Genomic DNA, 23,054 nt, shown 5'->3' with positions numbered 1-23,054 from the left:
AAAAGAAGAGAAAAAGCTATTCAAAAAGAGGAGCCAGAGGGAGAGAGCAGAGGTTGAAGGCTTTCTGGTTCCCTTCCCTGCCTCTATTTCACCTGTTTTACATGTCCTGAAGACGGGTAAGAATAGCAGCACAATGCTGGGGGTTTGACCACAGGGTGTGCGTGTACATGTGTGTGAGCATGCATGTGGGAGACAGAGGGAGTAGGAGGGAAAGGGGGGGGAGGAGGGGGGGCTGGGGAGGGGGTAGTGGATGAACCATTAGAGTGCAAACACAGAGGCATGCCTGCAAGAAAGGACTTTTGCCTTCTGAGAACTGCAGCCCAGAAGAGATGGCTAGGATTTAACAAAAGAATTCTCTGAACCGGTCCCTGGTGCTAAGACTCTTCTTAAGGATATGAAAAGATTTTGCCAGGAAGAGGAATAAATCCCTCAATAGAAGTAAAAAGGGGGGAAAAAAGAAGAAGAAAATAGGCACATGGTGGTTTGTTTGGGGGTGTTTAGTTTGGGGCTGTATTTTTTAGAGCACACAGCGGGGGGAGGGGTGGGGTGTGGAATGTAACTTTTATGACAGCTTTTGTCATTTAAAAAAGAAACAAACCACCAAAAAAGAAAAAACAACCACCCAAAAAATTTCTTCATTCTTGGAAATTCCCCAACCAGGCAAGGTTATTCTAAATGGTAGGTAGGGGAGAGGAGAGCGTGGCAATAAAGGGGTTAATCCGCAGAGCACAGAGCCATCTGGCTGAGCTGGTTTGTTATAATCGAGCAGATTATGTTCACGGGACTCAGAGTTTAAGGCTCCTCTCCCATAGAGCAACTCTGCACAGCCCAAGCAGACCAACTTTGGGACTTTGAATGACCAGATTTATATCCACCTTTCTCTTCATGTCGACTTTTCTGGAAACATTCACACGGATGCCATGGTTACTCCTACCACGGTAAGGGAAATTCGACGTTTTCTAATAGGGTCCTAAGAGGGCGGGGAGGGAAGCGGGGGGGGGGGGGGGGGGGGGGGGAGAGGGGTCCTTTAAAGAAGTATAATGGGGAGTGGATGGGGGGTGTGTTTGGGTGAGGGTGGGGGGTGGGGGGGGGTGTCGGTATTGTAAGTAGTAGATCTGTCCCAAATGTTGCCTTTCCCGTTGTGCCTCCTCCTTCCCCCACTCGTACTTGCCCTCTAAATTCAGTCCTGAGGTTGCTCTCTCCTCTTGCTCCGCATGCTGCTGTTCAGGTTCCCGGGCAGGAAAACAACCTGGGAGAAATACGAGGTGGTAAAGGAATTTGATTTGAGGGACAACCAATCAATAATAAATCAAAGGAAACCCTCGGGTTTATTTTGAGAGGGGAAACCAGCCACTTCAGGTATAACAAAAGGGGTTGCAAATCTTGAGGGAGGATTGCAAGAAGCAGCCTCAGCACACGTAGCATTCTTGCCCTCAGGGGAAGTTAGAGCCCATGACAAGCAAAGTCAAAATTCCCAATTCCTAGACCTTGCCTGTCTCAGGTAACTAACTTCATTGAAGCTTGCTTTTCTTTTCTCCTCTTCTTCTTCTTTTTTGTTTTTTTTTTGTGTGTGTGTGTACACCAGACCCTGGAAACCCTATTCCTGACCTTTGAATCCATCCCTCTTCTCCTCAAATCCAAACACTAAATTCTCTGGAAGGAACTGGAGATCAAAGGTTTTCCTTGCACATCTGTCTCTAGGTGAAAAAGATACACTCTCTGTGTGCTGGGGACGGCAGGAGAACTATTCTCACGCCGCAGTTCCCAACGTTTGCCTTCTAGGAACGCGGCACACAACTAATCAACACGGGCTCGCATATAAGAGAGCAAAATAGAAAGCTGTTTCTCATCTAAACAGCTGAAATGCAGCTTAAAGCGCCAGTTACTGGCGAGTCCTTATGGAGACACGAAACTGCTACTAGCCAAGAGGGGGAAAAGTCCTTGAATGGTTTAGATAGTTCCTCTGATCAGTTCTTAATCCTTCATTAAAATAAACGGGAAAGCTCTGCCTTGGTCCTATCTCTTGAACTATAAATATGCAGGATCTGGAGAGATGGATATTTTGGATTGAATGGGGCTGCTATGCACGCATTCTCTGGTTCCCATCTTGCAAAACCAGTTATTTAGAGATGACTCTGTGAGTATGAGGGGGGGTTTGCTTCCCCCTGCCTCTCCCCCCTTCCCCCCCTCCCCCCCTTTTAAACAGACAGGGATGTGTGCGCCATGGTCCAGTCAATTCTTATGAGCTACAGCCTTTCAGAGAGCACTCCTTGCTCTCAGACTCCTGTGATTTGTTGCATGAGAAGTGCAAATGGTATGCAAAGTTTGCCTTTATGTTGTGCCTTCAGGAAAATACTCAGACAAATAGGAGAGACATTCTCAGGCACAGAAATACCTGAGCTGTGCAAGCCTGCAAGTGGTGGAGGAGCGGTGCAAGAAATATTTATTAGTAAGGTATGAGAGGAAGGGAAGAACGAAAAACAACGGCAACAACAACAAAAGGAAAACAAAACACCTCAATTTGTGGCAAGGCAGCCAAAAGCAGTCAAGAATGGGAGAGTTCAGTGTGGTTCCAAGGTGCTGGCAGGAAAAAGCCCTGGTCTGAGACACACATGCAAATCCCAGAAGCTCTGTGTGTGAGCATGACAGGGGGAGGAAAACTGGACAGCATTGCAGGTGGTGTACCCAAAAGGAGGGGAGGAGAGGGTGCATGAGCAGAGCCAGGAGGGGAGTGCTTTGTGTGGAAGGGTGTCATGTGGTGAGTTATGCAATACATGAAGGTTTAGGATTATTATTAGTAGTAGCAGTAGTATTACTACCATTACTATTAGGGTTGGACTAGATGACCTTTAGAGGTCCCTTCAAACTGTTCTATGATTCTGTTTTCTCTTCCAGGAAAGTGGAACTAGGTGGTATATAGGAAGAGACAAGGAATTTGGAGGAGAATTAGCATTAGAATTAGAATTAGAATTAGAATTAGAATTAACCAGGTTGAAAGAGACCTTTGAGATCATCAAGTCCAACCTATCATCCAACACCATCTAAACAAAATTAAAGTCCTATGTGTTAAAATGTCTTGTGTTGGGGTAAGAAGGGCAGGTGAGCAGTGCAAAGGTGGTCAGCTTAAAAGGGAGAACTGCTCCAGGTCAGTTGAGAAAAGGAGGATCTTTGTGGGCAGGAAAAAAGTTTAGAAGCTCAAAAGGGGAAGCTACATTTGAGAGGGATGGCAAAAGGTGCAGGGTGGAGGCCGGGTGAGGATATGAAAGGGACATATGAGGATGCTAGGATCTGCAAGGGGGAGGTTGGGTATGGAGTGGGAGTGCAGGGAGAAAGGTGAAAGCACAGGGCACAAAGGATGTTTGGAGGAGGAAGGAAAATGTGAGCTATTGTCTATTTGGAGAAAGGTATGGAAAATAATCACCTACATAATGTTTGTGGGGGGTGTCTACAGGAGACACCTTTGATTCTGTCAGGAAATAGATACGAAGATGTATGTGAGAGGAAGGTGTTAGAGTATGAAAGGGAAGGCTTGCATGGTGATGGAAACACATGCCAAGATGAGGAATGCAGAGGGAAAAGTGAGCTGGAGCTAGGGTGTGGTGATGGAGAAAGGGTGTAGGTACCCATTAAGGTTTGTGAGGGGATAATAGTTGCTTAAGGAAGTCCCAAAAGAGGTTGGAAACCTGATGGATTTTGCTGCCTGGTAGCAAATAAGAGAGAACTGGGGAAAAGCTGTGTGGAGGTGCTGTGAGAAAATGCAAGAGAGTGGAAATCATGAGGGAAGGGTGCACTGTCAGAGGGATATAAAGATGGGGCAGCTCTTGAAAAGCATGAGAATGGGGGAACACTGAGGAAGGTAGGAGGCGTAAGGGTGAAATGAAGAGCTCGGTTTTCTGAAAAGATGCCAGGGCAAAAGGGGGCTTAGAGAGGGCAGAGAGCAAGAGAGCACAGGGTGAGAAGAAATCTGTAGTTGTGTTTCTTCATAGGCAAGCAGAGGAAGCAATGCCAAAGCGCAGGAGTGGCTTGGGGAGCAGGAACAGACGATGCCTCCTTCCTGGGTAGTTGGGATAACATAAGGGAAGAATAGGTAATATATTACAGTGGAAACAATGGAGGAAAACAATGGCAAGTAAGGAATAATGTGAGGAGTGAGTGTGGGAGGGGAAGAATACATACATAAACAGAAAGGACTGGTTTTCTGGTAAGAGAAATGTTACAAGTGTGCTTATAGCTCTGTGGTAGGTACTAGCTAAGTGTGTGGTAGGTGCTAGCTAAGTGAAGCAGCAAGGGGGAACAGAACAAATGTGCTAGCAGAGAAATGACTAAAGATATAAAGGGTGGGAGGAGAAGGAATGGGAGGGATAACTACCTGGAGGGCTGTATAAGCCATGTGGCTGTGCTAAGGTCAAATATAAAGTGTGAAGTGTGTGGAGAGGCGAGCGAAGTTAAGAGCTGTAGGGCATGAAGTGGAAGTGAATGGGGATGACAGTTTGTGTTACCAGGGGTGAGAAACTTAACGTGTGTTGACACACAATGGTGTGTAAGCAAGAAAGGTACCTGCCAGTATGTGCCTGCTTGTAAGGGCTGTGAAAGGGAAGGGGAAGCATAGCCAGCAGGTCAAGGGAGGTGATTCTCCCCCTCTACTCCACTCACGTGAGACCCCACTTGGAGTACTGTGTCCAGTTATGGAGCCCCTGTTGCAAGGATGTGCTGGAACGTGTCCAGAGGAGGGCCACAAGGATGAGCAGAGGGCTGGAGCTCCTCTCCTATGGAGACAGCCTGAGAGAGTTGGGGTTGTTCAGTCTGGGGAAGAGAAGGCTCCAAGGAGACCTTATTGTGGCCTTCTAGTAGCTGAAGGAGGCTACAGAAAAGCTGAGGAGGGACTCTTTAGGCTGTCAGGGAGTGAAAGGACTGGGGGCATGGAGCAAAACTAGAAATGGGTAGATTCAGATTGGATGTTAGGAAGAAGTCCTTCCCCGTGAGGGTGATGAGACACTGGCACAGTTTGCCCAGGGAGGTGGTGGAAGCCTCATCCCTGGAGGTTTTGAAGGCCAGGCTGGATGTGACTGTGAGCAACCTGCTGTAGTGTGAGGTGTCCCTGCCCATGGCAGGGGGGTTGGAACTGGCTGATCCTTGAGATTCCTTCCAACCCCAACAATTCTATGATTCTATGAGAAGAGAGATTTGTGCACACAAGATGCTTTAAGTAAATGAGGGAAATGCAGGTAAGGATTGCAGACCTGGGTGTGGGGCCTGAGAGAAGAAAAACAGCTTATGGGGGAGGGATGAGTGATGAGGAGTGAGAAAAAGTTTATGACGGCTTAAGCCAGCTGTAGTTATCTGCCTTTTAGTTTGAGGGAGGCTTTCTAAGCATGCAAGAGGTTGTGCATGCATGAATAGAAGCCTGAAAGCAGGTTGGGAGTTAAGTGGAAGGGAAGGGCAAGTAGGAGGCACAGGTAAATGCACATAGCTGCATGGCTATGTGAGGTGCTGGTGTTGTGTGCGGATCAGGGAGAGATGGCTTCAGCGTTGTGCAGAGTGAGGCGTGTGATGAGAATGATCCAGCTGGTCTACAGCGAGAAGCTGAAATCCTTGAGGGGCATGCAAGAGTCCTGGGCTGCTGCAAGGGCCATATGTCTGGGTGGGAGCTCCAAACACCCCCCCAGGAACGCTGGGTTGATGTGTGAGGTGGCTAGGGGAGGCCGGCGGGAGGCTCACGTGTCCACTGCAATTGTGGCACAACTCTCCGTGTCGAAATGAGTTATGTAAGGCAGGCAGCATAGGTGAGTTTCGTGAGTGCTAAGAGGCGATGTTTACATTGAGAAGGAGGGGAGGGAAAGATGACTAACTGAGAAAATGGCTTGCTGCGTGGGTAGCTGTAGGGCCAAGCGTGCGCTGGATGTGCTTGCCTCCTGCGTGATGTGCACAGCAGGCAGACTTCCCTTTAGAGGTTCTTTTGCAGGCTTTCCCTAAGGAGGTACTGAATAATCCTGAGACAATCCCAGGATGTCTAGCTAAAATATTTACAGCAGCTGTATTTGGGCAAATGCCATTCTACCTTAGTGTCATGCCTTAAAGCTTCAGTGTGTTAGGCTAGCCACAAAGCAGCAGAGAGCCACAGAAATGATGAATGGGGTGGAACATCTTCCTTACAGGGAGAGACTGAGTGAGCTGAGGCTTTGTAGCTTGGAGAGGAGGAGACCAAGGGGTGACCTGAAGAGGAGACTCAGGGGTGACCCTATTCATGTTTATAAAGATGTAAAAGCTGAGTGCCAAGAGGATGGAGCCAGGCCCTTCTTGGTGATGCCCAATGACAGGACAAGGGGCAATGGGTGGAAGTGGAGTCATAGGAACTTCCACAGAAACATGAGGGAAAAACTGTTTTGCTGTGAGAGTGACAGAACACTGGAACAGGCTGCCCAGGGGGGTTGTGGAGGTTCTCTCTCTGGAGACATTCAAAACCTACCTGGATGTGTTCCTGTGTGATCTGGTATATGTCATCCTGCTCTGGCAGCAGGGTTGGACTGGATGATCTTTCAAGGTCACTTCCAGCCCTTAACACTCTGTCGTTCTGCAGTTTTTCTAGGACCTCTTAGCAGGGCTGCTTAGGTAGTTAACAGGGCTGTTGGATGAACAACCATTAGGTTGAAATACACATAAGGAGTACAGATGTCAATCAAACAGAACAAGAAAATACTAGCTTTCTTCATGGCTTGGAGCAGAAGTGTGCAGCTGGCTGAAGGCTGAAAACGTAGGATACATCTTGGGTGTAAGAGAGAAACATTAAGAGCAGCTTTCTGTTCAAAGCAATCACATACATTGAGAGCACCTCTCCTTCAAATCTCTTCTACAAGCATTTTCAAGTTGTCCAACTTGCCTTAGGCCTTGGTGTCTTCTTAAGCACTGTCCTGCACTGCACAGTGCTTATTTCCATCCAGAGCTGATCAGAAGACTGTGAGTAATCCAGGGAAACTTGCACTGGGGGAAGACAGTCTGACCACGCTGAATCACAGAAGTTAAAGGTTGGAAGGGACCCCCAGAGATCATTGAGTCCAAAAAAGCACCCTGCCAAAAGCAGGATCACCTAGGGTAGTCTGCACAGGAATGCATCCAGGTGGGTTTTGAAAGTCTCCAGAGAAGGAGACTCCACAACCTCTCTGGGCAGCCTGCTCCAGTGCTACATCACCCTGAACTGGTAGGCTTGAAGGCTGAAGCTTCTGGGCATCAGTCAAGTGAAATTCATGGTTCCCTTTCTGGTGTATTCCAGGGATCAATTCCTTCCAAAAAAAAAAAAGTAGAAAAAAAGAAAAGACTTAAAAAAGAAGAAATCTCTAAACCATTAATCTGAGAGGCTTGAGCAGCCATAGGCTGCTTTGGGAATCTGCTGTCTTATTTGTGACCTGTGTGGCATCCAGTTCGAGCGCTCCAGGTGGATAATGTTTCCTGATGGTGCTTGGAGCTGGCTGTAGTCTATAGAAAGCCTCTTTCTTGTCTGGTAGAGGTGACCCGTGGCAGGCTGTGGGCAGTGAGGATAGTGAAGTTGTTGTCCATGAGGGGGAGACGCATGACTGCAGCCGGCGGTCCCAGTCCCTGGGCTGAAACCACAGCCTGCTCAACCCACTGCCCACCAGCGCTGCCCGCCGTAATGCCCAAGCCTCTGAGTGCTCCACATCCTCCCTGCCTAACCACTGAGGGAATAAAAAGCAAACTGTGGTATCAACCTGCCAGCTGGCTAGGAAAAGAGAGAGGGCAAAATTAGTGCTTGACGACTGCGGGAATGGGATCAAAGCGTGAGTGCCCAATCTGTGCTCGAGTGCAGGGAGCATGGGGTATTTGTGCCTGCCTGGATTCCCTCACAGTCGTGACACAGCCAAAGAAATGTGTTTGCAAGGGCTGGAACATCTGGGTGTCCCTGCTTGCTGGTGAGGCACCACGTGTGATCATCTCCTCGTGGTGACTGGGAGTGGGCAGTGGAAAGAAGCGGCATGTGGGTAGAGATGACAGAGGTGGCTGGCAGCTGTTTCTCTGTGGGAAGCAGCCACCCCTGTCCTTACATCTGTCGCTGGGGGGTGTGGGCAGAAGTTGCTTTCCCGAGTGGACAGATGGGATGTGCGTGTGAAGAGAGCAGTGGTAAGGGTGGATACGGAGTAGATTCAAGGCTGTGAAATGAATGCTGGAAGGAATATAGAAAGCTACATTCCAGCTTGTATGCCCTGAAGGGGACTTGCCCATAGAAAGCCTCAAGGAAGATTATACTTCCCACAGAAGCATCCAGTTCAATTGCAGCTCTTCTTTCTCTCCTTGATATGGTGCAAGTGCTGCAGAAGCAAGGAAAGTGACTGTTTCCTTCAGGGCAGCAAGCATTTGGAAAGTTCAGAACAAGATCACACTCTCATCCCTCCTTTATCTTTCTCTACCTCTCTCTTCTCTTCTCTCCACCTCCTCACACATCTGCAAAAGGGCCTTCCCCAAATTTTCCCAATATAATTTGTCTGTGTTTGAATTTTCCCCATGTGGAAATATGCAAATAGATAGATAAATAAATGTGCTGGTATCGCAGTATCACACAGAATCACACAGACGTTGGAAGGGACTGCCAAAGATCATCGAGTCCAACCCCCCGGCCAAAGCAGGATCACCCAGGGTAGTCCACATAGGAATGCATCCAGGTGGGTTTGGAAAGGCTCCAGAGAAGGAGACTCCACAACCTCTCTGGACAGCCTGCTCCAGTGCTCTGTCACCCTCACTGTAAAGATGTTTCTCCTCATGTTGAGCTGAAACCTTCTGTGTTCCAGTTTGTATCCATTGTTCCTTGTCTTATTACTGTGCACCACTGAAAAGAGCTTGCCCCCCTCCACTGGACACCCACCCCTCAGATATTGATAGACATCAATCAGATCCCCCCTCAGTCTTCTTCAGACTGAAAAGCCCCCGGGCTCTCAGTCTCTCTTCACAGGGGAGATGCTCAAGTCCCCTAAGCATCCTTGTAGCTCTCTGTTGGATTCTCTCCAGCAGGTCTCTGTCTCTCTTGAACTGGGGAGCCCAAAACTGGACAGAGTATTGCAGGTGTGGTCTCAGCAGGGCAGAGCAGAAGGGGAGAAGAATCTCCCTAGACCTGCTGGTGCGCAGGAGAAGGTAGTGTATCTGTCTAGGTTGAAACAAATTTATTTGGTAGTCATCTTCAGCTCAAGAGAGTTAAGTGCTGGTGCTGGTTGCATTTCAGTGCAGCTGGAAAGGACAGCAGGTAATCCCATGTCACCATCAGGCAGTGCCAGAAACCGACCATGCATGACTCATTGCCACTCTGTACCATAGAAGGAGTCACTGCCTGCCTAGCTATGGAAATATACAGAATCCATAGAACTGGCTCCCCAGAGAGGTTGTGGAGCCTCCTTCTCTGGAGACATTCAAGACACATCTGGGTATGTTCCTGTGAGACCTGTGCTAGATTCTATGGTCCTGATCTGTCAGGGGGGTTGGACTCTATGATCTTCAGAGGTCCCTTTCAACCCCTAACATCATGTGAGCCTGTGGACAAGCTCCTTTTGGGTTATGTGTTAGAAACCTTGACCAGAGGTAAAACACAAAATGCCTGAGGGTAAGGTTTGCAGCACACCTCCAACATGTTCTGTGCTTCACTTACATGAGTTACACATAATAGAACCACAGCAAGAAATGTTCTTCTTCTCAATTGCTCTTTCCCACCTTTCAGCTATCAGTTCCTTTATTTGGTGTTGAGGGTTAGAATCATAGAATCACAGAATTGTCAGGGTTGGAAGGCACCTCAAGGATCAGCCAGTTCCAACCCCCCTGCCATGGGCAGGGACACCTCACACTACAGCAGGTTGCTCACAGCCACATCCAGCCTGGCCTTAGAAACCTCCAGGGATGAGGCTTCCACCACCTCCCTGGGCAACCTGTGCCAGTGTCTCACCACCCTCATGGGGAAGAACTTCTTCCTAACATCCAAGCTGAATCTACCCATTTCTAGTTTTGTTCCATTCCCCCTAGTCCTATCACTCCCTGACACCCTAAAGAGTCCCTTCTCAGCTTTCTTGTAGCCCCCTTCAGCTACTGGAAGGCCACAACTAGGTCTCCTCAGAGCCTTTAACATGTTGTAGCTTACGTTAGCTGAGTTAGCACATGAGGAAGTTAATAGAGTTAACTCAGAAATATATATAAATATATATATATATATCTCAAATAAAGAAAAAAAAACATATATAACAGAAGGTTAGCCACATTTATCAGAAGTCTAAATTAGTATCATCAAAGGTAACTGGCTCGACTGGAGGATTACAGAAGGAGAAAGGACATTCTATTCTATGTGGAAGTTACAGTATCACAGTATCACAGTATAACCAAGGTTGGAAGAGACCTCAAAGATCATCAAGTCCAACCTGTCAGCACAGACCTCATGACTAGACCATGGCACCAAGTGCCACATCCAGTCCTCTCTTGAACACCTCCAGGGTTGGTGACTCCACCACTTCCCTGGGCAGCACATTCCAATGGCTAACAACTCTCTCAGTGAAGAACTTTCTCCTCACCTCCAGCCTAAACTTCCCCTGGCACAGCTTGAGACTGTGTCCTCTTGTTCTGGTGCTGGTTGCTAGAGAGAAGAGACCGACTCCTTCCTGGCTACAACCTCCCTTCAGGTAGTTGGAGAGAGCAAGAAGGTCTCCCCTGAGCCTCCTCTTCTCCAGGCTAAGCAACCCCAGCTCCCTCAGCCTCTCCTCACAGGGCTGTGCTCAAGGCCTCTCCCCAGCCTTGTTGCCCTTCTCTGGACACGTTCAAGTGTCTCAATGTCCTTCCTAAACTGAGGGGCCCAGAACTGGACACAGTAAAGGTATACTTAAAGGCTCCTGTCCACTCAGTAGTGAATTCAGGTTGTGAGTGAAATTTCAGTCCAACAGCTGCTTCTGAATAGCTCTGTGATTAGGCAAGTTCTAAGCTACCATCCTCTCCTGTGGCTTCTGCCTCAGCCAGGAGGTGCACAAGCACAGCCCCGGGACAAAAGCAGCTTTTGTCCCCTCGAGAGATGGGATTTGCGCAGTTTTTGGTTTCTGTTCCAAGCCAAGATCAGATGTTAGGGGGTTTTAGCTATCAAATATAGATGTCATAAATCTGATGGGGGCATTTAACCAGTTTTCCCAGGGTGCAGGATGTGAGATAAATCTCTTGTACCGCTAGCTGCTGAGATCTGCACTGAGCTTGGGTTCCGCAATACTGAATGATAATGAATAAAACTGATCCCTGAAGGGAATAAAGCAGATAGTGTGCAGCCAGATGAGGGAAAATAAACATAAAAATAATTGTTCCTTAGATGCAGAGACAGTGGAAATACTGAGGCAGTGCTTTGGAAGAATGGGGGAACATGTGTGGTAGTTTTACACCGATCCAAGGAAATTTTCCACAGGTTGAGCAGGAAGTGGTAGAATGTAAACAAATTACCATTGGGTGTAAAGGGAAAGTTTATCATAAGGTCTAAATAATCCCTTTGGTCTGATAACTGACATAAAGGCAGTTGTATAAATGACAGAACAAGAGGACACAGTCTCAAGCTGTGCCAGGGGAGGTTTAGGCTGGAAGTTAGGAACAAATTCTTCCCAGAAAGAGAGATTGGCCATTGGAATGTGCTGCCCAGGGAGGTGGTGGAGTCACCATCACTGGAGGTGTTTAGGAGGAGGCTGGGTGGGGTGCTTGGTGCCATGGTTTAGTTGATTAGATGGTCTTGGGTGATAGGTTGGACTCGATCTCAAAGGCATTTTCCAACTTGATCTATTCTATTCTATTCTATTCCATTCCATTCCATTCCATTCCATTCCATTCCATTCCATTCCATTCCATTCCATTCTGATGTCTCATCTCATCTTATGTTTTCCTTACAAAGTCACACTAAGGTTTTTTTTTCCAGCTCATCATACTATCCAGTTACCTAGAACACTGGAACAGGTTGCTCAGGGAGGTGGTTGAGGCCCCTTCCCTGGAGATATTCAAGGTGAGGCTCAATGAGGCCCTGGGCAACCTGATCTAGTTGGGATGTCCCTGCTGACTGCAGGGAGGTCAGACTGGATGACCTTTAGAGGTCCCTTCTGGCCTGGACCATTCTATGATTCTATGATTCAATGATTCAATGATGCTATGATTCAGTGATTCAATGATTCTATGATGCTATGATTCTATGATTCAATGATGCTATGATTCAGTGATTCAATGATGCTATGATTCAGTGATTCAATGATTCTACGATGCTATGATTCTAGGATTCAATGATTCTAAAACCAATTTTGTATTCCACATGTAAGTGCTACACAGAAGAACTGAGGGATATGTTTGGCAGAAGGAAGTGCCCAAGCAGAATGTGTGACTCTTGTTGTACACATGGGCTTATAAAGCATTCCTCTCCCTGTTTACAGGGCCAAAAATATGAGGTTGTTTTCAAGCTCCAATGTGTAGGACTTTCAGGTCCTCACAGCATCAGATTAATTTTGCTTCTATTATTTTCAATGCTGAAAGTTCCATCAGTGTCTGAAGGGCCACCTCTCTGCATGAAAATCTTGCTTTTTGAGCCTTAGGGTCATCAGGTTATAAAATTGGATGGCCCTTACTAATGTCAAAGACTTTTTATCTACAGCTGTTTTCAACTTCCTATATGTCTGAAGAAGCTACAAGCTACTAACTCCGAGCAGGAGATGTTTTAGTCATAGAATCATAGAATGGCTTATGCTGGAAGGGACCTTAGAGATCATCTCTTCCAACCTCCCTGCCATGGGCAGGGACACCTCTCAACTAGACTCTCAATTGAAGGCCTCATCCAAACTGGCCTTAAACACCCCCAGGGTGGAGGCAGCCACAACCTCCCTGAGCAACCTATTCCAGAGTCTCACCACCCTTATACTGAAGAACTTCTTCCTAAGATCCAGTCTAAACCTACTCTCCCTCAGCTTCAAACCATCCCCCTTCTTCAGTCCTAGACACCCTGATGAAAAGTCCCTCCGCAGCCTTCCTGGAGGATCCCTTCAGGTACTGGAAGGCAGCTCTAAGGTCGCCACAGAGTCTTTTGAGGCCGGACACCCCCAGCTCCCTCAGCCTATCCTCATAGCAGAGGGTTCCAGTCCCTGGATCATCATTGTGACCCTAATGACACACATTGCTCAAATGAAAATGTTTTACTTCTTTTCTTTACTTTTAATAAGTTTATGTTGTCCAATATCTTGAGGGATCTCACTTCTTCTAGCCTAAGGCAGCTATTTTCCCTGTGTTGCAAAATAAATCTGTGATAAAAGGGAAATGAAAGTAGAGGGCAAGTGTGGGGGGTCCATGGTAGTCAGGAAGGATGGGGTGGGAGCACCATGATGGTGTGAACACTTGTAGGGCTGGAGTAGAGAAGGAGTTATTCAGTATAGCAAAGACTACAACAGGCCTGACTCCCTGACAGGGAAAGGAGCACAAGTTTGTAGAAAAATTCCAGGAAGGGTAATGAGTTGTTCAGTACAACAAAAAACTATGATGGACAGTCTTATATGACTTGGGCTGCCCAGGGAGGAGACTGGATGAAGCGCTTGGGGCCATGGTTTAGTTGATTAGATGGTGTTGGGTGATAGGTTGGACTTGATGATCTCAAAGGTCTCTTCTAACCTGGTTAATTCTATTCTATTCTATTCTATTCTATTCTATTCTATTCTATTCTATTCTATTCTATTCTATTCTATTCTATTCCATTCCATTCCATTCCATTCCATTCCATTCCATTCCATTCCATTCTAAAGGGAGGGCAAGGGCAGTCCTATGAAGGTCAGAAAGAGGAAGGCAAAGATATAAGACGCAGTGCTCCTGCAGAGAAGTCGCGTACTGACCCCTTGTCTACAATTCTCACACACATCTGCATGCAACATCACGGTCCATATGGACATTTGGTTTATAGATGTCTCCAAGGAGACTTTAATGTGGCCTTTCAGCAGCTGAAGGGGCCTACAAGAAAGCTGGGGAGGGACTTTTTAGGGTGTCAGGCAGAGATAGGGCTAGGGGGAATGGAACAAAACTAGAAATGGGTAGATTCAGATTGGATGTTAGGAAGAAGTTCTTCCCCATGAGGGTGGTGAGACACTGGCACAGGTTGCCCAGGGAGGTGCTGGAAGCCTCATCCCTGGAGGTTTCTAAGGCCAGGCTGGATGTGGCTCTGAGCAATCTGCTCTAGTATGAAGTGTCTCTGCCCGTGGCAGGGGGTTGGAATTAGATGATCCGTGAGGTCCCTTCCAACCCTAACAATTCTATGATTCTACCCACTCTACAAAACAAACCTGCCATGAACACTAGACATAGCCCATAAACCAAGGTGCTGGTAAAACGATGACTACCAAGGCTGGGGGTAGTGTCTAGTGACCTCCCACTCCTTTCAGTTTTGTCATTTGAGCTGTCTGAAAGCATTAAGGGCTAAAACTGTGGAAAATATAGAACAATAGAGAAAGACTGGGCTGCAAATAGACAGAAAGGCTGAAAAGGGTAGAAAAGAAATTGTTATATACAAAGACAGGGAGTGGTTAAAAAAAAAGTGAGGAAAGGAAAAGAACTGGCGTGGGAAAGCCTAAGGTTAAGAGGTCTAGGGAAAATCAGTTCAAAATACCTATATTAGATGTCAGGGAGGAAGTTCTTTTATAGTAGAAGAGAGAAAGAGAAGAAACAGTTAGAGAGGGCAAAAACATCAGTGTAACTACAGGAGGCAGACAAAGAGATAAAAGAGGTCTTCTGGGTTTACAACAGCACCTTTATTGCTGGACTTTCTAGAGACCCCAAGATGTGGATGAAGCTCAGAGAAGTCAGAAAACTTAAAGAAGTCTTAATAAAAAAATGGAAGAAAAATCCTCAAGAAGATATGAAAAAGAAAAATAAATCATATGCACTCTGTAAAACAAAGAGTTGGGAATAACCAAAGGATAGCTCACAGCAGATCTCTGAGGGCTGCGTTTAGCAAACAGTAACTAGGAAGGAAAGTTGCTCAGGATGTTGGGGGATCTAAGTGCAAAACATGGAAGTATCAATAAATAACAAAGAAAACCTATCCTGTCAGCAACATTTTGGGGCTTTTATTTTTATGTCATGAAGTTATCTGCATCATTCATTTGGAAGTTTGGTCAGATGAAAGAACGGAACGGAACGGAACGGAACGGAACGGAACGGAACGGAACAGAATGGAACGGAATGGAATGGAATGGAATGGAATGGAATGGAATGGAATGGAATGGAATGGAATGGAATGAACCAGGTTGGAAGAGACCTTTGAGATCATCTAGTCAAACCTATCATCCACTATGTAATCAAATAAACCATGGCACCAAGCATCCCATCCAGTCTCTTCCTAAACACCTCCAGGGATGGTGACTCCACCACCTCCCTGGGCAGCACATTCCAATGGCCAATCTCTCTTTCTGTGGAGAACTTCTTCCTAACATTCTGCCTAAACCTCCCCTGGCACAGCTTGAGACTGTGTCCTCTTGTTGTGATGCTGGTTGTCTGGGTGAAGAGACCAACCCCCATCTGGCTACAACCTCCCTTCAGGGAGCCTCCTCTTCTCCAGGCTAAGCAACCCCATCTCCCTCAGCCTCTCCTCACAGGGCTGTGCTCCAAACCCCTCTCCATCTTTGTTGCCCTTCTCTGGTCATGTTCCAGCAAGTCTACATCTTTCTTAAACTGGGGAGCCCAGAACCACCCTCATAGTGAAGAACTTCTTCCTGACATCCAATCTAAATCTGCCCTTCTCTAGTGTGAAGCCATTGCCCCTTGTCCTGTCATCACAGGCCCTTTAGAGTGCCAATTCTTGACACCATATCCTGGCTCTGCTTTCTTTGTTAACCTAGGTGCCACCTGAGCTTCAGCTCTGGAGAGACTGCATCCTGGTGATATAGAGTGGCTGGCACAGTCTGGCTGCTTCTCTTACCAGGCATGGTTTGCAACAGAACATTTGATGTAATAAAACTCTTTCTAAAACATGTGGCAAACATCTCACCACATTGCAATAGCATTAGAAAGTTTTTCCTCTTGGATTGTCTTTGTATATATGCAGGGGGGAAAAAACCAAGCCTGAATCAATTTCTTAACACAAAAGCTGTTTGGGAAGTAAATTTGTGCAGAAGCTTCATTTTCTTGCACCCACCACTTGCATTTCCTAGATTCAAAGTCAGTTTGGGCAGAGGCTTCCTTTTCTTGCATCCCCCACTTGCATTTCCTAGATCCAAAGTACATTTGGGCACAGGCTTCATTCTCTTGAATCCCCCACTTGCATTTCCTAGATCCAAAGTACATTTGGGCACAGGCTTCATTCTCTTGCATCCCCCACTTGCATTTCCTAGATCCAAAGTACATTTGGGCACAGGCTTCATTCTCTTGCATCCGCCACTTGCATTTCCTAGATCCAAAGTACATTTGGGCACAGGCTTCATTCTCTTGCATCCCCCACTTGCATTTCCTAGATCCAAAGTACATTTGGGCACAGGCTTCATTCTCTTGCATCCCCCACTTGCATTTCCTAGATTCAAAGTACATTTGGGCAGAGGCTTCCTTTTCTTGCATCCCCCACTTGCATTTCCTAGATTCAAAGTACATTTGGGCACAGGCTTCATTCTCTTGCATCCCCCACTTGCATTTCCTAGATCCAAAGTACATTTGGGCACAGGCTTCATTCTCTTGCATCCCCCACTTGCATTTCCTAGATCCAAAGTACATTTGGGCACAGGCTTCATTCTCTTGCATCCCCCACTTGCATTTCCTAGATTCAAAGTACATTTGGGCTGAGGCTTCATTCTCTTGCATCCCCCACTTGCATTTCCTAGATTCAAAGTACATTTGGGCAGAAGCTTCATTCTCTTGCATCCCCCACTTGCATTTCCTAGATTCAAATTTCCTTTGTAAGCTTGGAACACTCAAGAGCAACGTTTGGCTTTTGTCTTAGAAGGATAACAACTGCAGGCTGTGAGAGAAGCAAAACACTCTAAATATTATGAAATGATGAATTTTTTTGGGAGGTTATTTTGATCTGATTTGGTTATGGTTTCTGTTGTTGTGGTGGTGTTTTTTTGTTTTCAACTAAACAAAGGAAAAACAAACTAAAGCTTTGTGCAATTAAACCTTGCCCTGGGAAATTAAAGCTGCTCTCCACATCTGCTAGGCTAGGGAGTGGTCTCCCTTGGAAGAGTTTGCAGTTGGGGTCAAAATAGGTTTGTTTTTCAAATGCAGTGAAATATTCTGGGGGTTCCTCATTTCTCCTGTTTTCTGTCCGAGGAAATCTTCCCATTCATTTTTCTTCTTTTATTTTCTTTCCTCATAGTCTTTTTGGTTTGTGTTGGAGGTGTTCTCTTTGTTATTTCTTTTTAATTTTCCCAGAGTTTCCTCATTTGCTTTATTTCTCTAATAAATAAATAAATAAATAAATAAAACGCTGGGGACCTTTCAGGGTTTGCTGTCTTTTGAACCACCGTTAAGCAAATCTGATTGGTTTAGCTGCTTTTTCGGTGAGTTCATTTGTATGGAATGGAATGGAATGGAATAGGATAGGATAGGATAGGATAGGATAGGATAGGATAGGATAGGATAGGATAGGATAGGATAGGATAGGATAGGATAGGATAGAATAAATCAGGTTGGAAGAGACCCTCAAGATCATCGAGTCCAACCTATCACCCATCACCATCTAATCAACTAAACCATGGCACCAAGCATCCCATCCAGTCTAAACACCTCCAGTCATGGTGACTCCACCACCTCCCTGGGCAGCACATTCCAATGGCCAATCTCTCTTTCTATGGAGAACTTCTTTCTAACATCCAGCCTAAACCTCCCCTGGTGCAGCTTGAGACTGTGTCCTCTTGTTCTGGTGCTGCTTGCCTGGGAGAAGAGACCAACCCCCACCTGGCTACAACCTCCCTTCAGGTAGTTGTAGAGCGCAAGAAGGTCTCCCCTGAGCCTCCTCTTCTCCAGGCTAAACAGCCCCAGCTCCCTCAGCCTCTCCTCATAGGCCTTGTGTTCCAAACCCCTCACCAACTTTGTTGCCCTTGTAATCTTAATCTAACCTTAATCTTCTCTGCAGCAGATTGTGCCTTTACAGGCTGTTCTGATGACAGGTTTGACAGCAGCACCTCCACTGACCTCAATCCATTCATTTCTGATTTAAAGAATCCCAGAATTATCAGAGTTAGAAGGGACATCAAGGATCATCCAGTTCCAACACCCCTGACAGAGGAAGGGACACTTTCCAATAGATCAGGGTGACCAGAGTCAGATTCAGCCTGGCCTTCAAAACCTCCAGGGATGGGGCTTCTATTACCTCTTTGGTATTCTGTTCCAGTGTCTCACCACCCTCATGAGGAAGAACTTCTTCCTAACATCCAACCTGAATCTACCCATTTCTGGTTTTGTTCCATTCCCCCTAGCCCTATCACTCCCTGACACCCTAAAAAGTCCCTCCCCAGCTTTTTTTTAGCCCCCTTCACATACTGGAAGGCCACAATTAGGTCTCCTCAGAGCCTTCTCTTCAGACTGAACAGCCCTAACTCTCAGTCTGTCCTCACAGGAGAGGTGCTCCAGCCCTCTGATCATCCTCCTGGCCCTTCTCCGGACACATTCCAGCACCTCCAGATCTTTCTTGTACTAGGGGCTCCAGAACTGGAGGCAGTACTCCAGGTGAGGGTCTCACAGGTGCAGTATAGATTGGGAGAATCACCTCTCTTGACCTGCTGGCCACAGAAGTCCGAGTCTCCCTCTGAGAAAACATGGAACTTAACCTGATTACAGGCCAAATCCTAACCTCAGCTGCATCCAGGGATCTAACTAAAATTAGTGAGACTGTAACCAAGCCTTAAATTGGAGTCTAGGTGTTTGTTGGGTTTTTTTTTAGACCACCATTGCATATACAAAGCATTTTATTATGATGAAAGACAGAAATCAGAGAGAGAAAGAGAATAGCCCTATATTAGATCCTTGGTTGGGAAAATGGCAGAAAACTCATCTCTTTGCTGGGTTTTGCCAGCTCCTCAGACACAAACCATTCCCCTATTTGTTCTACTAAACCTCAACAATTCTTCACAGAGAGAGATTGGGCATTGGAATGTGCTGCCCAGGGAGTGGTGGAGTCATCATCACTGGAGGTGTTTAGGAGAGTTGATAGGGTGTTTGGTTGCATGGATTAGTTGATTAGGTGGTGGTGGATGATGGGTTGGACTCGATGATCTTGAAGGTCTCTTCCAACCTGGTTAATTCTATTCTATTATTACTAAGTTCCCTTGGCCATCAAACTTTTAAAGCCTGACAGGCTTTTCCCTTGTTCACAACCCTGTCCCCTTGTTCATACATCTGTTGGCTGCTAGAGTCATGAACCCTCCACCTACCAAGTGCAGGAACAAAGCCAGTCAAGTCTGTTGGCCTGGAGCAACCCAGGGCATGGTACTGCCCCCTCACATGGGACTCTGAAAGCTGCTGGGCTTGAGGGGTCAAGTGAAATTCATCAGAAGAGAAGAATTAAACCCAACAAAATCAAGCTCCTGGTACAGTCTAATATCTCCTAATATGGTCTGTGGCCCTGAGAGCCCAGCAAGAGAGCTCTCATACCCTTCAGAGCTTGACCATGTCTAATTTTATATTCATCAAGTGGCCAGGCTTCCATCATTCCACTTAAAACCTTCTTACCATCCAACTTGAGTGCCAGCCATTATTTGAGCTTTAAGTATTTTTCCCTGTAAAAGTCCTTAGGAGCAGCAGAGTCCTGGGATGGCAGTGGGACAGCTAGCAGGAGATGTTTATAGAGCAGAGATTTGGTTTGCATTTTGGTTTTTTCCTTTAGCTAACTTCTAGAGGAATGTTTTATTATTTCATTTTTTTAATGATGGCATTCTTTAAGGAAGAAGGGAAAATATGGATAACATGGCTGAAAATAACAGAAACATTTTAACACATTTTAACACATTTTAACTGCAAGAGCAGTTCTTTTTTTAACCCTAAAGTTTAGGAACATTTCCTAAAGGTAACTGCTGTATGTCTAGCAGCCTGACAGCAAAGTGGACACTGATCCTGAAAGTGACTTCATGCAAATGTATACACTTACAAACATGGACACTTCCAGCCCCAAAAGAGAAAGGGATCCTGGGCTGCATCAAGAGGAGCATAACCAGCAGGGCAAGGGAGGTGATTCTCCCCCTCTACTCTGCTCCGGTGAGACCCCACCTGGAGTACTACATCCAGTTCTGGAGCCCCTAGTACAAGAAGGATCTGGAGGTGCTGGAAGGTGTCCAGAGAAGGGCCACGAGGATGAGCAGAGGGCTGGAGCACCTCTCCTGTGAAGACAGATTGAGGGAGTTGGAGCTGCTCAGTGTGGAGAAGAGAAGGCTCTGAGGAGATCTTCTTGTGGCCTTCCAGTATCTGAAGGGGGCCTACAAGAAGGCTGGGGAGGGAATTTTTAGGGTGTCAGGGAGTGATAGGACTGGGAGGAATGGAACAGAACTAGAAATGGGTAGATTCAGATTGGATGTTAGAAAGAAGTTCTTCCCCATGAGGGTGGTGAGACACTGGCACAGGTTGCCCAGGGAGGTGGTGGAAGCCTCATCCCTGGAGGTTTTAGAGGCCAGGCTGGATGTGGCTGTGAGCAACCTGCTGTAGTGTGAGGTGTCCCTGCCCATGGCAGGGGTTTTGCAACTGGATGATCCTTGAGGTCCCTTCCAACCCTGAATAATCTGTGATGCTGTAAAACTGGCATGCCTACCCAGCACTGCATCCTGCTGCAGAGGAATCTCCTCATTCTCCAAACAATTAGCACAGCTGCTCCAGGATAAGTAGCTTTAGTTTGCAAAGTTCTCCAGAAACAAATTACCCAAAGACACTCTGTAGCCTGGGAGGGGGGGTCAAGACATCCCCATCTGTAAAAAGGCTCAGGTGGAGTGGAAAGAGCCAGTGCTTCCTAAGCCAATACCCTGCATGTGCCCTCAGCCAGGTTCACAAGCTTGGTCATTTTAATGTTGGTTTGCAAGCATCCCTGGAGCCTTGTTTGTTCTAATTGCTTTCTGAATCTTCTCCAGTTTAGCTGACATTTTATTTTATTTTTTGGTAACACATGGAAACTTAAAGAGTACAAAGCAGTATCCAAAGTGATTTCCTGGTTACCTGGCAGATTTCCATTAATGGATTCCACTTTGGGTTTTATTCTCTTTTCCCATCCATCAGCTTCCATCATCCTCCTGCTGAATTTTCTTGAGTAGTCTGTTACTAGCTCTGGAGATAAGTGGCCTGATTCTGACCCCACTTACATGGAAGAAGCCTAATGGAGCCCCAGGGAATAAGTTCATCTTAAGGCAATGAAAATTTAGCCCAGAGTCAAGACCAGAGAACTCAACGGCGAAACTATTGTGAATAGCCAGGGGAAGAAGAGTGATTGTTTCTGCATAAAAGCTTTTCCTAATGCAGTACCAGTTCCCCAAATCTAAACTAGCAAAATTTCAGATGAAATTCTACTCTAATCACAAGTCTGAATCCACTCTTGGTTGTTTGCCTGCTGGCCTATTTGTTGTTTTGTTTACTCTTTTTGCAAGTGTGTGCTGATGTGATGACTTGGCCTGGAGAAGAGGAGGCTCAGCAGAGACATTATTGCTGTCTACAACTACCTGAAGGGAGGTTGTAGCCAGGTGGGGGTTGGTCTCTTCTCCCAGGCAACCAGCACCAGAACAAGAGGACACAGTCTCAAGCTGCACCAGGGGAGGTTCAGGCTGGATGTTAGGAGGAAGTTCTTCATAGAAAGAGAGATTGGCCATTGGAATGTGCTGCCCAGGGAGGTGGTGGAGTCACCATCACCGGAGGTGTTTGTGAAGAGACTGGATGGGGTGCTTGGTACCATGGTTTAGTTGGTTAGATGGTGTTGGGTGATAGGTTGGAGTTGGTGATCTCAAAGGTCTCTTCCAACCTGGTTAATTCTATTCTATTCTATTCTATTCTATTCTATTCTATTCTATTCTATTCTATTCTATTCTATTCTATTCTATTCTATGCTATGCTATTCCATTCCATTCCATTCCATTCCATTCCATTCCATTCCATTCCATTCCATTCCATTCCATTCCATTCTTACCACTACTACTACTACTATTACTATTATTATTATTACCTTCCTCCATGAATTTCATCCAGATGAATTATCTCAGGGGAAGAAAAAAAAAGGCCTAAACCAAAACACCCAGACTCAAACCTGAAAACTGAAACCTGGCATCTTACCATTGATCTGAGACAAATAATCACCCGTGCCATCACCAGCCTTCCACAGAAGGCTCCAGAAGAAAGGGCTTGAAAAGAATCTCAAAGATCCTTCCAAAAGGCATGAAATGTTTTAGTGGTTTTAGTTATTTTTTTCCCCCCTTCCTTTTCTTTTTTTCCTTGCTGAAAAGGAACAGATGGGACCAGAAGTAAACTCTGCCATCTGGAATGGCTGGGAAAAAAAAAAAATCAGTGCGAAAAGGGACAGGTGTCAAGTTTGTTCAGCACCAGCCAATCATTGCCAATTATCAACATCAAACCCTAGTCTCAACAAGGGCTAAATTGCATTAAAGGTAAATCAGCTTGCAGAGCCACTGCTTTTTCTCCCAGTGTTTGTTCTTTTTACCTTCCAATTGTTTCACTGTATTGGAAACTGCACAGTCATGCACAAAACCAGAAGAGATTCATTTGAAGCTTCACCTCTTCCATTACAGGAAGTTCTTTGCCTTGTTCTTTTCCTCTACCATGTTTAACAGCCTGGACTCCAGCTGAAGTCCATTAGCTGGGTCATAATCTTGCAGTGTTATGCTAATTACAATCTATTAAGGGGTAGTTTGGACCTAGATCTTACAGCAGCCTGAAATGAAATTCTAGCACCTGTAAATCTTCTCTGAATGGGAAACCAAAAGCCTAAAATCGATCAAGGCTCTGCTCAATATCTGTGTAGTGTCTGAGCCACTGACTCTTCTGCTTTACATATTGGGAACTATATTTAGATATTGGAAATCATAGAATGGTTTTGGTTGGAAGGGAGCTCCAAAGGTCATCAG

At 46.1% G+C, this 23,054-nt stretch overlaps 1 protein-coding gene across 1 annotated transcript in view; it reads left to right on the top strand.

Annotated features, from left to right (window-relative positions):
• Window positions 1-593: 593 nt before the first annotated feature.
• The window catches only part of NTF3 (neurotrophin 3), an 80,684-nt gene continuing 58,223 nt past the window's right edge, over window positions 594-23,054 (top strand). The window contains exon 1 of the mRNA XM_068160863.1: window positions 594-938. Within this exon, the coding sequence (XP_068016964.1) occupies window positions 921-938 (18 nt within the window). The 5' untranslated portion in view covers window positions 594-920. The remainder of the gene's footprint in view (window positions 939-23,054) is intronic.

The sequence above is a fragment of the Melanerpes formicivorus genome, unplaced genomic scaffold (genome assembly GCF_026170545.1).
Source record: "Melanerpes formicivorus ecotype bairdi unplaced genomic scaffold, bMelFor1.0.p_v2 SCAF_54, whole genome shotgun sequence".
Taxonomy (NCBI): Eukaryota; Metazoa; Chordata; class Aves; order Piciformes; family Picidae; genus Melanerpes; species Melanerpes formicivorus.
This window is presented reverse-complemented; position numbering and strand designations above follow the sequence as displayed.